Source organism: Bombina bombina, chromosome 4 (assembly GCF_027579735.1).
Source record: "Bombina bombina isolate aBomBom1 chromosome 4, aBomBom1.pri, whole genome shotgun sequence".
Classification (NCBI taxonomy): domain Eukaryota; kingdom Metazoa; phylum Chordata; class Amphibia; order Anura; family Bombinatoridae; genus Bombina; species Bombina bombina.
In genome coordinates this window covers 520,662,168-520,679,653 of record NC_069502.1, presented here as the reverse complement: position 1 = coordinate 520,679,653, position 17,486 = coordinate 520,662,168, and the positions used below count along the sequence as shown (strand labels likewise).

The 17,486-nt window shown below is 41.9% G+C and overlaps 1 protein-coding gene across 1 annotated transcript in view; it reads right to left on the bottom strand.

Annotated features, from left to right (window-relative positions):
* Positions 1 to 17,486, bottom strand: part of DDX43 (DEAD-box helicase 43) — a 1,089,992-nt gene that overhangs the window by 696,906 nt on the left and 375,600 nt on the right. Inside the window, exon 7 of the mRNA XM_053712000.1 lies at positions 4,972 to 5,128. Coding sequence (XP_053567975.1) covers positions 4,972 to 5,128 — 157 coding nt within the window. The remainder of the gene's footprint in view (positions 1 to 4,971; positions 5,129 to 17,486) is intronic.

The following is a 17,486-nucleotide window of genomic DNA, read 5'->3' as shown; positions in this document are numbered from 1 at the left end:
CGCGGAACCGGATGGATCACTCCCATTAGTAAAAGATCTTGTACACAGCGTAGAAACGCCTCTTTCTTTATTTGGTTTGTTGACAACCTTGACAGATGAAATCTCCCTTTTGGGGGAGAGGATTTGCAGTCCAGAAGATATCCCTGAGATATGATCTCTAAAGCCCAGGGATCCTGGACATCTCTTGCCCACGCCTGGGCGAAGAGGGAAAGTCTGCCCCCCACTAGATCCGCTCCCGGATCGGGGGCCCTCAATTCATGCTGTCTTAGGGGCAGCAGCAGGTTTCCTGGCCTACTTGCCCTTGTTCCAGGACTGGTTAGGTCTCCAGCCTTGTCTGTAGCGAGCAACAGCTCCTTCCTGTTTTGGTGCAGAGGAAGTTGATGCTGCTCCTGCCTTGAAATTACGAAAGGAACGAAAATTAGACTGTCTAGCGGCAGGGCATGGCCTTTACCTCCTGTAATGTCAGCGATAATTTCTTTCAACCCGGGCCCGAATAAGGTCTGCCCTTTGAAAGGTATGTTAAGTAATTTAGATTTAGAAGTAACGTCAGCTGACCAGGATTTTAGCCACAGTGCTCTGCGTGCCTGAATGGCGAATCCGGAATTCTTAGCCGTAAGTTTAGTTAAATGTACTACGGCATCCGAAATAAATGAATTAGCTAGCTTAAGTGTCTTAAGCTTGTTTGAAATCTCATCTATAGTTATTGAGTCAAGAGTCTCTTCCAGGGACTCGGACCAAAAAGCGGCTGCGGCCGTGACAGACGCAATACATGCAAGGGGTTGCAATATAAAACCTTGTTGAACAAACATTTTCTTAAGGTAACCCTCTAATTTTTTATCCATTGGATCTGAAAAGGCACAGCTATCCTCCACCGGGATAGTGGTACACTTAGCCAGAGTAGAAACCGCTCCCTCCACCTTAGGGACCGTCTGCCATAAGTCCTGTGTGGTGGCGTCTATTGGAAACATTTTTCTAAATACAGGAGGGGGGGGGGGGAAGGGTACACCGGGCCTATCCCACTCCTTAGTAATTATCTCTGTAAGCCTCTTAGGTATAGGAAATACGTCAGTACTCGCCGGTACCGCATAGTATCTATCCAGCCTACATAATTTCTCTGGAATTGCAACGGTGTTACAATCATTCAGAGCTGCTAATACCTCCCCTAACAGTACACAGAGGTTTTCGAGCTTAAACTTAAAATTAGAAATGTCTGAATCCACTCTATTGGGATCAGAACCGTCACCTGCAGAATGAAGCTCTCCGTCCTCATGTTCTGCATACTGTGACGCAGTATCTGACATGGCCCTAATATTATCAGCGCACTCTGTTCTCACCCCAGAGTGATCACGCTTACCTCTAAGTTCTGGTAATTTAGACAAAACTTCAGTCATAACATTAGCCATGTCCTGTAATGTGATTTGTAATGGCCGCCCTGAAGTACTCGGCGCTACAATATCACGCACCTCCCGAGCGGGAGATGCAGGTACTGACACGTGAGGCGAGTTAGTCGGCATAACTCTCCCCTCGTTGTTTGGTGAATGATGTTCAATTTGTACAGATTGACTTTTATTTAAAGTAGCATCAATGCAATTAGTACATAAATTTCTATTGGGCTCCACTTTGGCTTTAGCACATATAGCACAGAGATATTCCTCTGAGTCAGACATGTTTAACACACTAGCAATTAAACTAGCAACTTGGAAATACTTTTCAAAGCAATTTACAAATAATATGAAAAACGTACTGTGCCTTTAAGAAGCACAGAAAAAAAGTTATGACAGTTGAGAAAACAATAAACCGGAGAAACTATAACATCAAATTCTTTCCGGTAAAAACACAATTTAGCAAAGGAGTGCCCCCATTAGTAATGGATAACTAACCCTTAAATAGCAGAAAAAATGTACAGAATATAACGTTTTTTATCACAGTCAAGCACAATCTCACAGGTCTGCTGTGAGTGATTACCTCCCTCAAAATAACTTTTGAAGACCCCTGAGCTCTGTAGAGACGAACCGGATCATGCAGGGAAGAAAACAGACTTGTGACTGAATTTTCTGATGCGTAGCAAAAGCGCCAAAATAGGCCCCTCCCCCTCACACACAACAGTGAGGAAGATCAGTAAACTGTCTTAAATTAAATAAAACGACCGCCAAGTGGAAAAAAACAGTGCCCAAAACAATTTTTCACCCAGTACCTCAGATAATTAAACGATTTAACATGCCAGCAAAACGTTTAACATCAAATAAATGAAATGTCATTAGAAAGCCTGTTGCTAGTCGTTCCCACTGCAAGTTAGGCTAAGAGTCTTATGCATACAGTATTATCCCAGTGAAGTGCCATTCCCCAGAATACTGAAGTGTAAATATACATACATGACAGCCTGATACCAGTTGCTACTACTGCATTTAAAGGGACACTGTACCCAAAAAATTTCTTTCGTGATTCAGATTGAGCATGCAATTGTAAGTAACTTTCTAATTTACTCCTATTATCAATTTTTCTTCGTTCTCTTGCTATCATTATTTGAAAAAGAAGGCATCTAAGCTTTTTTTTTGTTTCAGTACTCTGGACAGCAATTTTTTATTGGTGGATGAATTTATCCACCAATCAGCAAGGACAACCCAGGTTGTTCACCAAAAATGGGCCGGCATCTAAACTTACATTCTTGCATTTCAAATAAAGATACCAAGAGAATGAAGAAAATTTGATAATAGGAGTAAATTAGAAAGTTGCTTAAAATGTCATGCTCTATCTGAATCACAAAAGAACATTTTTGGTTACAGTGTCCCTTTAAGGCTGAACTTACATTATATCGGTATTGGCAGTATTTTCTCAGTCAATTCCATTTCTCAGAAAATAATATGCTGCTACATACCTCTTTGCAGGTGAACCTGCCCGCTGTCCCCTGATCTGAAGTTTACCTCACTCCTCAGATGGCCGAGAACAGCAAGATGATCTTAACTACGCCGGCTAAAATCATACAAAAAACTCAGGTAGATTCTTCTTCAAATTCTACCTGAGAGGGAACAACACACTCCGGTGCTGTTTTAAAATAACAAACTTTTGATTGAAGATATAAAAACTAAGTATAATCACCACAGTCCTCTCACACATCCTATCTATTAGTTGGGTGCAAGAGAATGACTGGGTGTGACGTAGAGGGGAGGAGCTATATAGCAGCTCTGCTGGGTGATCCTCTTGCACTTCCTGTTGGGGAGGAGTTAATATCCCAGAAGTAATGATGACCCGTGGACTGACCACACTTAACAGGAGAAATAGAATTATTTAACTTTGTTGGCCGATTATCGGCCCTTTTGCTTAAACTCGGTGGGTGATCTAATGGGTAAATTATCTATATGACAAGCCAACTATAGAATAATGATAATAATTTTAAAGCATCTATAGCCAGTATCGTTAGCTAAGGGAGCAGTTCTGTGGAGTATCCATTTTGATGTGTGCACAAACACTCTCCAATACCCAATACCGGGTTCTTAGCTAAACTATATGTGATTGTATCAAGTGGTACTTAGGGGATAACACCCTTTCTTTATAATAGGAATCAACAGCCGAATATCGGCACTTTAGCTTAAAACTTGGTGGGTTTAGTGGGAGTTTTATTTACGATACTATTTGTAATTATACCGCTACGATAATCACATCATAAGCATGATACTTATAATTTCCATTTGACGTGTGCACAAATATTTTCCACTACCCAATACCGGGTTCTAAGTAAATCTATATGACAATTAGCTATACTTAGGGGATATTCCCCTTTCTGTGTAACGAGAAGCAACACTAGTTTTTTAACTTCACACTGTGCCTCAGGACATCACTTTATTATTGGAAGACGTTCCAATAAATAATACTTTGACAACTTTAAGGGACATTCAGTTTAATGTTTATGACTGTTTGTGGGGGTCAGTTAATTTATTCTAACCTCATTGATGGGTACGATATATGACATCCTTTATTTAATCCAAGCAAAATTAGTTGTCCTTTTTATTTTTCAAGAACCCCCTCGGTAACTTCTGCACAAGGGCTTAGGATTTTTCCACACAAATCATTATTGGATATACTACCCCCCCTTCTTTATTACGTAAGCCACATTTAATAGCCAAGATATTACTATTAACCCTGAGTGATCCTAGACACAGTATTTTTAACATTTGTGCATGTTAATTTTTAACATTCACCAATTATGTATGAGGATATGGATCATCACTAGGGGTATTTGACACATAAAAGATTAAGCATATTCTTACCAATAGGGAAAGCTTTGGGTAAATTGATACAGTTTTTTCTGTCTATTATAATGGATGAATAGCTTTCCCTACAAGCCTTATGGGTGATAATCCAGCATAAATTGGTTTACACTACTTATGGTGTAAATACAAATATCCCCCAGTTTTATTATTATTAACACACTTAACGTTTTCACATTTTTTAATTGAACCCAATAAAAGTTAATTTTTATTTAATCACTTCCTTAGTGCCTTTGCTGATGTAAAAATCGATAACAAAAGCTCTCTATCTAAGTGTGCCACAGGATACCTTTTTTTCTCTTCTTATATTTTTATAGTAGTAGGAATTGTCATACTTAAGCTACAGGTACATTAAATCTTAGGCAACATTCATTCTTTTTAAATTCCATAAAAAAAAAAAAAACTTTATTTTATCCACCATTTTGTAAAGTAATCAAGTGGTATTGTAAGTGTATAACATTGTTAAAAGTATAATTGCAAAACTCCTGCCATATAGTTACTCCACACATGTGCACACTTCATGAGAACAATGCAAAATAGGAGTACATTGGAAAGTTTTACAAATTGTATGCTCCATTTGAACCATGAAAGAAAATGTTCGGTTTTATGGCCCTTTTTTGACTAAGTATGCATTGCCATGGCCGCTATACTACTACCAAATTAATAATTTTTTTGTTTTTTTTACTATTTAAAAACCATGTTATACCTGGATTGGAGTAGGTCGATCAAATCCAGCTTTCTCTATTGCAGTCATAATTTCAGGAAATGGATGAAATGCATCTTCAAAACAGCACACAGGATTGGGAATCTGTCTTTTGTGATCCTCCTTCAGGTCATCACAAATAATATTATTGTTTTCTTTTCTGTTTATAAAACAAACATCAAAATATTGACAATGTATGGAATAAATAGTAAAATACAACTGATAAAGCGAAATTAGAAAATGCAAAATCAGGGCAAAAACCTAACTTTTACAGCTTGTGAATAAAGAAGCAGTTCACAGTTAAATATGGAGGGCTCGAGATACAGCCACAGAAAAGTTCAGGTTAACCCCTTAACGACCGAGGACGTGCAGGGTACGTCCTCAAAAAAAAGGCAGTTAATGCCTGAGAACGTACCCTGCACGTCCTCGGTTTGGAAAGCAGCTGGAAGCGATCCTGCTCGCTTCCAGCTGCTTTCCGGTTATTGCAGTGATGCCTCGATATGGAGGCATCCTGCAATAACCTTTGGTAGCCATCCGGTGCAGAGAGAGCCACTCTGTGGCCCTCTCTGCACCGGAGATCGGTGGCTACCTGCGTTGGTGGGTGGGAGCCGGACCGGGAGGCGGGTGGCGGCCATCGATGGCCCTGGTTATGTGCAGGGGGGGCGGGATCGTGGGCGGGGACGAGCAGGGGCGCGCACGGACGCGCGCGCGTGCACGGGAGGGCGGGGGCGGGCGCGTGCACGGGGAGGGAGCGGGTGGGAACCGCTACACTACAGAAAATGATTTAATAAAAAATTTATAAATTTCGAAATATTTAAAAAAAAAAAGTTCAGCAAGGTGGTGGGGGTTTGTCTGTGTGGGGGGGGGAAGCTACACTACAGAAAAAAGCCCCAAAAAAATAAAAAAAGCACTTTTTTTTTGCAAACTGGGTACTGGCAGACAGCTGCCAGTACCCAAGATGGCCCCCAATGAGGCAGAGGGGAGGGTTAGAGAGCGGTTTTGGGGGGGATCAGGGAGGTTGGGGGCTAAGGGGGGGATCCTACACCCTAGCATATGTAAATATGCTAAAAAAAATTTTTATTTTTTTTAAAAAACCCTTTTATTTTAGTACTGGCAGACTTTCTGCCAGTACTTAAGATGGCGGGGACAATTGTGGGGTGGGGGAGGGAAGGGAGCTGTTTGGGAGGGATCAGGGGGTGGGATGTGTCAGGTGGGAGGCTGATCTCTACACTAAAGCTAAAATTAACCCTGCAAGCTCCCTACAAACTCCCTAATTAACCCCTTCACTGCTAGCCATAATACACGTGTGAGGCGCAGCAGGATTTAGCGGCCTTCTAATTACCAGAAAGCAACGCCAAAGTCATATATGTCTGCTATTTCTGAACAAAGGGGATCCCAGACAAGTATTTACAACCATTTGTGCCATAATTGCACAAGCTGTTTGTAAATTATTTCAGTGAGAAACCTAAAATTGTGAAAAATTTAACTTTTTTTTCAATTTGATCGCATTTGGCGGTGAAATGGTGGCATGAAATATACCAAAATGTGCCTAGATCAATACTTGGGGTTGTCTACTATACTACACTAAAGCTAAAATTAACCCTACAAGCTCCCTAAAAGCTCCCTAATTAACCCCTTAACTGCTGGGCATAATACACTTGTGGTGCGCAGTGGCATTTAGCGGCCTTCTAATTACCAAAAAGCAACGCCAAAGCCATATATGTCTGCTATTTCTGAACAAAGGGGATCCCAGAGAAGAATTTACAACCATGTATGCCATAATTGCACAAGTTGTTTGTAAATAATTTCAGTGAGAAACCAAAAGTTTGTGAAAAAATTTGTGAAAAAGTGAACGATTTTTTGTATTTGATCGCATTTGGCGGTGAAATGGTGGTATGAAATATACCAAAATTGTCCTAGATCAATACTTTGGGATGTCTACTAAAAAAAAATATATACATGTCAAGGGATATTCAGGGATTCCTGAAAGATATTAGTGTTCTAATGTAACTAGCGCTAATTTTGGAAAAAAGTGGTTTGGAAATAGCAAAGTGCTACTTGTATTTATGGCCCTATAACTTGCACAAAAAGCAAAGAACATGTAAACATTGGGTATTTCTAAACTCAGGACAAAATTTTGAAACTATTTAGCATGGGTGTTTTTTGGTGGTTGTAGATATGTAACAGATTTTGGGGGTCAAAGTTAGAAAAAGTGTGTTTTTTTCAATTTTTCCTCATATTTTATATTTTTTTTTATAGTAAATTATAAGATATGATGAAAATAATGGTATCTTTAGAAAGTCCATTTAGTGGCGAGAAAAACGGTATATAATATGTGTGGGTACAGTAAATGAGTAAGAAGAAAATTACAGCTAAACACAAACACCGCAAAAATGTAAAAATAGCCTTGGTCCCAAACGGACAGAAAATGGAAAAGTGCTGTGGTCATTAAGGGGTTAAAAACTGCCCTTTTGAATTTCAGTGCTTTTAATGAATTGATTTTTTTAAGTTTAAAACATTTGCCAGTCTGTAATTAAGTTGAATGGTTGAACATGTCATGGTCTACAAAAACATCATACATAGGAATGGAAAATATGTGTCAGTGTTCGGTCTAATGAGGTGTTGGGGTTAGTGCACATGAAGAATTACTAATCTTACATCACATTATTAAAATATATATAATATTTTTAAAAATTAATTACAGATACTGTAAAAAAACAAAAAACTTATGCTTACCTGATAAATTTATTTATTTCCGGATATGGTGAGTCCACGACGTCATCAATTACTAGTGGGAATATTACTCCTGGCCAGCAGGAGGGGGGAAAGAACATCACAGCAAAGCTGTCAAGTATCACTCCCCTTCCCACAATACCCAGTCATTTGACCGAAAGGAAATGGAAAAAAGGAATAACACAAAGGTGTAGAGGTGCCTAAGGTTTAGACAAAAAACATAATTTATGCTTACCTGATAAATTTATTTCTCTTGTGATGTATTGAGTCCACGGATTCATCCTTACTTGTGAGATATTCTCCTTCCCTACAGGAAGTGGCAGAGAGAGCACCCACAGCAGAGCTGTCTATATAGCTCCTCCCTTAGCTCCAGCCCCCCAGTCATTCAACTGAAGGCTAGGAAGAAAAAGGAGAAACTATAGGGTGCAGTAGTGACTGAAAGTTTAAAAATAAAAATATATATATGCCTGTCTCAATAAACAGGGCGGGCCGTGGACTCGATACATCACAAGAGAAATTAATTTATCAGGTAAGCATGAATTATGTTTTCTCTTGTAAGATGTATCGAGTCCACGGATTCATCCTTACTTGTGGGATACCAATACCAAAGCTTTAGGACACGGATGAAGGGAGGGACAAGACAGGGACCTTAAACGGAAGGCACCACTGCTTGTAGAACCTTTCTCCCAAAAATAGCCTCCGAAGAAGCAAAAGTATCAAATTTGTAAAATTTGGAAAAAGTATGAAGCGAAGACCAAGTCGCCGCTTTACAAATCTGTTCAACAGAAGCCTCATTTTTAAAAGCCCATATGGAAGCCACAGCTCTAGTATAATGAGCAGAAATTCTTTCAGGAGGCTGCTGTCCAGCAGTCTCATAGGCCAAACGGATGATGCTTTTCAGCCAAAAGGAGAGAGAGGTAGCCGTAGCGTTTTGACCTCTCCGCTTACCAGAATAAACAACAATAAAGATGTTTGACGGAAATCTTTGGTTGCTTGTAAGTAGAATTTTAAAGCACGAACCACATCAAGATTGTGCAACAGTCGTTCCTTCTTTGATGAAGGATTAGGACAAAGTGAAGGAACAACAATCTCTTGATTGATATTCTTATTAGAAACAACCTTAGGAAGAAACCCAGGTTTGGTACGCAAAACCACCTTATCTGCATGGAAAATAAGAGAAGGGGAATCACACTGTAAAGCAGATAGCTCAGAAACTCTTTGAGCCGAAGAGATAGCAACTAAAAACAAAACTTTCCAAGATAGAAGCTTAATATCTATGGAATGCATAGGTTCAAACGGAACCCCTTGAAGAACTCTAAGGACTAAGTTTAGGCTCCAAGGCGGAGCAACAGGCTTAAATACAGGCTTAATTCTGACCAAAGCCTGACTAAATGCTTGAACGTTTGTGTAGTAGGATAGACAAAGCAGATATTTGCCCTTTTAGAGAACTAGCTGATAATCCCTTCTCCAAACCTTCTTGGAGAAAACAGAATTTATGTTTACCTGATAAATTACTTTCTCCAACGGTGTGTCCGGTCCACGGCGTCATCCTTACTTGTGGGATATTCTCTTCCCCAACAGGAAATGGCAAAGAGCCCAGCAAAGCTGGTCACATGATCCCTCCTAGGCTCCGCCTTCCCCAGTCATTCGACCGACGTAAAGGAGGAATATTTGCATAGGAGAAATCATATGATACCGTGGTGACTGTAGTTAAAGAAAATAAATCATCAGACCTGATTAAAAAACCAGGGCGGGCCGTGGACCGGACACACCGTTGGAGAAAGTAATTTATCAGGTAAACATAAATTCTGTTTTCTCCAACATAGGTGTGTCCGGTCCACAGCGTCATCCTTACTTGTGGGAACCAATACCAAAGCTTTAGGACACGGATGATGGGAGGGAGCAAATCAGGTCACCTAGATGGAAGGCACCACGGTTTGCAAAACCCTTCTCCCAAAAATAGCCTCAGAAGAAGCAAAAGTATCAAATTTGTAAATTTTGGTAAAAGTGTGCAGTGAAGACCAAGTCGCTGCCTTACATATCTGATCAACAGAAGCCTTGTTCTTAAAGGCCCATGTGGAAGCCACGGCCCTAGTGGAATGAGCTGTGATTCTTTCAGGAGGCTGCCGTCCGGCAGTCTCATAAGCCAATCTTATGATGCTTTTAAGCCAAAAAGATAGAGAGGTAGAAGTTGCTTTTTGACCTCTCCTTTTACCAGAATAAACAACAAACAAGGAAGATGTTTGTCAGAAATCCTTTGTAGCATCTAAATAGAATTTTAGAGCACGGACAACGTCCAAATTGTGTAACAAACGTTCCTTCTATGAAACGGGATTCGGACACAAAGAAGGTACAACTATCTCCTGGTTAATATTTTTGTTGGAAACAACCTTCGGAAGAAAACCAGGCTCAGAACGTAAAAACCACCTTATCTGCATGGACCAGATAGGGCGGAGAACACTGCAGAGCAGATAACTCAGAAACTCTTCTAGCGGAAGAAATTGCAACCTGAAACAAAACTTTCCAAGATAATAACTTAATATCTATGGAATGAAAGGGTTCAAACGGAAGCCCTTGAAGAACTGAAAGAACTAGATTAAGACTCCAGGGAAGAGTCAAAGGTCTGTAAACAGGCTTGATTCTAACCAGAGCCTGAACAAACGCTTAAACGTCTGGCACAGCTGCCAGCCTTTTGTGAAGTAAAACAGATAAAGCAGAGATCTGTCCCTTCAGAGAACTCGCAGAAAATCCTTTCTCCAAACCTTCTTGTAGAAAGGAAAGAATCTTAGGAATTTTTATCTTGTTCCATGGGAATCCTTTAGATTCACACCAACAGATATATTTTTTCCATATATTATGGTAAATTTTTCTAGTTACAGGCTTTCTAGCCTGAATAAGAGTATCTATTACAGAATCTGAAAACCCACGCTTTGATAAAATCAAGCGTTCAAACTCCAAGCAGTCAGTTGGAGGAAAACCAGATTCGGATGTTCGAATGGACCCTGAATAAGAAGGTCCTGTCTCAAAGGTAGCTTCCATGGTGAAGCCGATGACACATTCACCAGGTCTGCATACCAAGTCCTGCGTGGCCACACAGGAACTATCAAGGTCACCGAAGCCCTCTCCAGATTGATCCTGGCTACCAGCCTGGGAATGAGAGGAAACGGTGGGAATACATAAGCTAGGTTGAAGATCCAAGGTGCTACTATTGTATCCAATAGAGTCGCCTTGGGATCCCTGGATTTGGACCCGTAACAAGGGGCCATGAAGTTCTGACGAGAGGCCATCAGAACCAAGTCTGGAATGCCCCATAATTGAGTTATTTGAGCAAAGATTTCCAGATGGAGTTCCCACTCCCCCGGATGCTCCTCCATCGCCAGGGAACTCCTTGTTACCCCCTGATGGTTGATATATGTAACAGTCGTCATGATGATTGATTGAAACCTTATGAATTTGGCCTTTGCTAGTCGAGGCCAAGCCTTGAGAGCATTGAATATCGCTCTCAGTTCCATTATGTTTACCGGGAGAAGAGAGTCTTCCCGAAACCATAGACCCTGAGTTTTCAGGGGTTCCCAGACCGCGCCCCAGCCCACCAGACTGGCGTCGGTCGTGACAATGACCTATTCTGGTCTGCGGAAGCTCATTCCCTGTGACAGGTTGTCCCGGGTCAGCCACCAACGGAGTGAATCTCTGGTTATTTGATCTACTTGTATCGTCGGAGACAAGTCTGTATAATCCCCATTCCACTGTCTGAGAATGCCCAGGTGCAATGGTCTTAGATGAATTCGTGCAAAAGGAACTATGTCCATTGCCGCAACCATCAACCCTATTACTTCCATGGACTGCGCTATGGAAGGAAGAAGAACAGAATGAAGTACCTGACAAGAGCTTAGAAGTTTTGATTTTCTGGCCTCTGTCAGAAAAACCTTCATTTCTAAGGAAACTATTATTGTTCCCAAGAAGGGAACTCTTGTTGACGGGGACAGAGAACTTTTTTCTATGTTCACTTTCCACCTGTGAGATCTGAGAAAGGCTAGGACAATGTCCGTATGAGCCCTTGCTTTTGACAGAGACGACACTTGAATCAGGATGTCGTCCAAGTAAGGTACTACTGCAATGCCCCTTGGTCTTAGCACCGCTAGAAGGGACCCTAGTACCCTTGTGGAAATCCTTGGAGCAGTGGCTAATCCGAATGGAAGTGCCACAGGTAATGCTTGTCCAGAAAGGCGAACCTTAGGAACCGAAAATGTTCCTTGTGGATAGGAATACGTAGGTACGCATCCTTTAAGTCCACCGTGGTCATGAATTGACCTTCCTGGATGGTAGGAAGGATCGTTCGAATGGTTTCCATTTTGAATGATGAAACCCTTAGAAACTTGTTTAGAATCTTGAGATCTAAAATAGGTCTGAATGTTCCCTCTTTTTTGGGAATTATGAACAGGTTGGAGTAAAAACCCATCCCTTGTTCTCCTAATGGAACAGGATGAATCACTCCCATGCTTAACAGGTCTTCTACACAGTGTAAGAATGCCTGTTCGAAGATAATTGAGACCCGTGGAACCTTCCCCTTGGGGGTAGTTCCCTGAATTCCAGGAGATAACCTTGAGAAACTATTTCTAGCGCCCAAGGATCCTGAACACCTCTTGCCCCAGCCTGAGCAAAGAGAGAAAGTCTGACCCCCACCAGATCCTTCCCAGATCGGGGGCCAACACTTCATGCTGTTTTGGTAGCAGTGGCAGGTGACTTGGCCTGCTTACCCTTGTTCCAGCCTTGCATCGGCCTCCAGGCTGGCTTGGTTTGAGAAGTATTACCCTCTTGCTTAGAGGGTGTAGAATTTGAGGCTGGTCCGTTTCTGCGAAAGGGACGAAAATTTGGCTTCTTTTTAGCCTTAAAAGACCTATCCAGAGGAAGGGCGTGGCCCTGTCCCCCAGTGATGTCTGAAATAATCTCTTTCAAGTCAGGGCCAAACAGTGTTTTACCCTTGAAAGGGATGTTAAGCAAAAGCGCTCTGCGCGCCACGATAGCAAACCCTGAATTATTCGCCGCTAATCTAGCTAATTGCAAAGCGGCATCTAAAATAAAAAAGAGTTAGCCAATTTAAGAGCTTGAACTCTGTCCAAAACCTCCTCGTACGAAGATTCTCTATTGAGCGACTTTTCTAGTTCTTCGAACCAGAAACACGCAGCTGTAGTGACAGGAACAATGCATGAAATTGGTTGTAGAAGGTAACCTTGCTGAACAAACATCTTTTTAAGCAAACCCTCTAACCTTTAATCCATAGGATCTTGAAAGCACAATTATCTTCTATAGGAATAGAAGTGCGTTTGTTTAGAGTAGAAACCGCCCCCTCGACCTTGGGGACTGTATGCTATAAGTCCTTTCTGGGGTCGACTATAGGAACTAATTTCTTAAATATAGGGGGAGGACAAAAGGTATGCCGGACCTTTCCCACTCCTTATTTACTATGTCCGCCACCCGCTTGGGTATAGGAAAAACATCGGGGGGCACCGGAACCTCTAGGAACTTGTCCATCTTACCTAATTTCTCTGGAATGACCAAATTGTCACAATCATCCAGAGTAGATAATACCTCCTTAAGTAGTGCGTGGAGATGTTGAAATTTAAATTTAAAAGTTACAATATCAGGTTCTGCTTGTTGAGAAATTTTCCCTGAATCTGAAATTTCTCCCTCAGACAAAACCTCCCTCCTGGCCCCTTCAGATAGGTGTGAGGGTATGTCAGAACAGATATCATCAGCGTCCTCTTGCTCTTCAGTGTTTAAAACAGAGCAATCACGCTTTCTCTGATAAGTAGGCATTTTGGAAAAAAATGCATGCAATCGAATTATCCATTACAGCCATTAATTGTTGTATGGTAATAAGTATTGGCGCACTAGATGTACTAGGGGCCTCTTGTGTGGGCAAAACTGGTGTAGACACAGAAGGGGATGATGCAGTACCATGCTTACTCCCCTCATTAGAGGAATCATCTTGGGCAATATCATATCTATGGCATTATTATCCCTACTTTGTTTGGACATTATGACACAAATATATCACATATATTTAAATGGGGAGACACATTGGCTTTCATACATATAGAACATCGTTATCTGATGGTTCAGACATGTTAAACAGGCTTAAACTTGTCAACAAAGCACAAAAAACGTTTTACAATAAAACCGTTACTGTCCCTTTAAATTTCAAACTGAACACACTTTATTACTGAATATGTGAAAAAGTATGAAGGAATTGTTCAAATTTCACCAAAATTTCACCACAGTAACTTAAAGCCTTAAAAGTATTGCACACCAAATTTGAAAGCTTTAACCCTTAAAATAACGGAACCGGAGCCGTTTTTACATTTAACCCCTATACAGTCCCAGGTATCTGCTTTGCTGAGACCCAACCAAGCCCAGAGGGGAATACGATACCAAATGATGCCTTCTATAAGCTTTTTCAGTGGTTCTTAGCTCCTCACACATGCATCTGCATGCCATGCTTTCCAAAAACAACTGCGCATTAGAGGCGCGAAAATGAGGCTCTGTCTATGACTAGAAAAGGCCCCCAGTGAAAAAGGTGTCCAATACAGTGCCTGCCGTTTTTATTAAAACAATCCCCAAGATTTAACAATTATTAAAAGTAATAATCTGCCAAATATACTTAGTAAAGTAATCGTTTTAGCCCAGAAAAATGTCTACCAGTTTTTTAAGCCCTAATGAAGCCCTTTATTCTTTTACTTAAACTAAGAAAATGGCTTACCGGTTCCCATAGGGAAAATGACAGCTTCCAGCATTACCGAGTCTTGTTAGAAATGTGTCATACCTCAAGCAGCAAAAGTCTGCTCACTGTTTCCCCCAACTGAAGTTAATTCCTCTCAACAGTCCTGTGTGGAAACAGCCATCGATTTTAGTAACGGTTGCTAAAATCATTTTCCTCTTACAAACAGAAATCTTCATCTCTTTCCTGTTTCAGAGTAAATAGTACATACCAGCACTATTTTAAAATAACAAACTCTTGATTGAAGAATAAAAACTACATTTAAACACCAAAAAACTCTAAGCCATCTCCGTGGAGATGTTGCCTGTACAACGGCAAAGAGAATGACTGGGGAAGGCGGAGCCTAGGAGGGATCATGTGACCAGCTTTGCTGGGCTCTTTGCCATTTCCTGTTGGGGAAGAGAATATCCCACAAGTAAGGATGACGCCGTGGACCGGACACACCTATGTTGGAGAAAAGATAATATTCTAGGAATCCTAATCTTACTCCAAGAGTAACCTTTGGATTCACACCAATAAAGATATTTGCGCCAAATCTTATGATAGATCTTCCTGGTGACAGGTTTTCTAGCCTGAATCAGGGTATCAATGACCGACTCAGAGAACCCACGCTTTGATAGAATCAGGCGTTCAATCTCCAAGCAGTCAGACTCAGAGAAACTAGATTTGGATGCGTGAACGGACCTTGGATTAGAAGGTCCCGTCTCATTGGCAGGGTCCACGGTGGAACCGAGGACATGCCCACTAGGTCTGCATACCAAGTCCTGCGTGGCCACGCAGGTGCTATCAGAATCACTGAAGCTCTCTCCTGCTTGATTCTGGCAACCAGACGTGGGAGGAGAGGAAACGGTGGAAATACGTAGGCCAGATTGAAGGACCAAGGCACTGCTAGAGCATCTATCAGTACCGCCTTGGGATCCCTGGACCTGGACCCGTAACGAGGAAGTTTGGCATTCTGACGAGACGCCATCAGATCCAAGTCTGGTGTGCCCCATAGCTGAATCAGCTGAGCAAATACCTCAGGATGGAGTTCCCACTTCCCCGGATGAAAAGTCTGACGACTTAGAAAATTTGCCTCCCAGTTCTCTACTCCTGGGATGTGGATTGTTGAGAGATGGCAAGAGTGATCCTCTGCCCATCAGATTATTTTGGTTATCTCCATCATCGCTAGAGAACTCCTTGTTCCTCCTTGATGATTGATATAAGCTACAGTCGTGATGTTGTCCAACTGAAACCTGATGAATTTGGCTGCAGCAAGCTGAAGCCATGCCTGAAGCGCATTGAATATCACTCTCAGTTCTAGAATGTTTATCCGAAGAAGAGATTCCTCCCGAGACCATAAGCCCTGTGCTTACAGGGAGTTCCAGACTGCACCCCAGCCTAGCAGGCAGGCATCTGTCGTTACAATGAGCCACTCTGGCCTGTGGAAGTACATTCCCTGAGACTGGTGGTCCTGAGACAACCACCTGAGAAGAGAATCTCTGGTCTCCTGGTCCAGATGCAGTTGAGGAGATAAATCTGCATAATCCCCATTCCACTGTTTGAGCATGCATAGTTGTAGTGGTCTGAGGTGTAGGCGGGCAAAAGGAACTATGTCCATTGCCGCTACCATGAGTCCGATTACCTCCATACACTGAGCCACTGATGGCCGAGGAATAGAATGAAGAGTTCGGCAAGTGGTTAAGAGTTTTGATTTTCTGACCTTCGTCAGAAATATTTTCATTTCTACCGAATCTATCAGAGTCCCTAGAAAGGAAACTCTTGTAAGAGGGAAGAGAGAACTCTTTTTTATGTTCACCTTCCACCCGTGAGATCTCAGAAAAGCCAACACAATGTCCGTGTGAGACTTGGCTAGCTGAAAAATCGACGCCTGAATTAAGATGTCGTCTAGATAAGGCGCCACTGCTATGCCCCAAGGTCGTAGAACCGCCAGAAGGGACCCTAGCACCTTTGTGAAAATTCTTGGAGCCGTCGCCAACCCAAAGGGAAGAGCCACAAACTGGTAATGCCTGTTTAGAAAGACAAATCTGAGAAATTGATGATGATTTCTGTGAATAGGGATGTGTAGATACACATCCTTTAAGTCCACGGTAGTCATATATTGACCCTCCTGGATCAGAGGCAGAATAGTCCGAATGATCTCCATCTTGAATGATGGAACTTTGAGGAACTTGTTTAGAATTTTGAGATCCAAGATTGGTCTGAAAGTTCCCTCTTTTTTGGGAACCACAAACAGGTTTGAGTAGAACCCTAGCCCCTGTTCCTCTTTTGGGACTGGGCGGATCACCCCCATGGTATGTAGATCTTCTACACAGCGTAAAAACGCCTCTCTCTTTGTCTGGTTTACAGACAATCGAGAAATATGAAATCTCCCCCTTGGAAGGGAGTCTTTGAATTCCAGAAGATATCCCTGGGACACAATTTCTAAAGCTCAGGGATCGTGAACATCTCTTGCCCAAACCTGAGCGAAGAGAGAGAGTCTGCCCCCTACTAGATCCAGTCCCAGATCGGGGGCTACCCCTTCATGCTGTCTTAGAGGCAGCTGCAGGCTTCTTGGCCTGTTTACCCTTGTTCCAAGCCTGGTTAGGTCTCCAGACTGACTTGGATTGGGCAAAATTCCCCTCTTGCTTTGCAGCAGAGGAAGCTGAAACAGAACCTCTCTTAAAGTTCCGAAAGGAACGAAAATTATTTTGTTTGGTCCTCATCTTATTTGATCTATCCTGAGGAAGGGCATGACCTTTCCCTCCAGTGATGTCTGAAATAATCTCTTTCAGTTCAGGCCCGAATAGGGTCTTTCCTTTGAAAGGGATGTTCAAAAGTTTAGATTTAGATGACACATCAGCAGACCAGGACTTAAGCCATAACGCCCTGCGTGCTAAAATGGCAAAACCTGAATTATTTGCCGCTAATTTAGCCAGTTGAAATGCGGCATCTGTAATAAAAGAATTAGCCAACTTAAGGGCCTTGATTCTGTCCATAATCTCCTCTAATGGAGTCTCCATCTGAA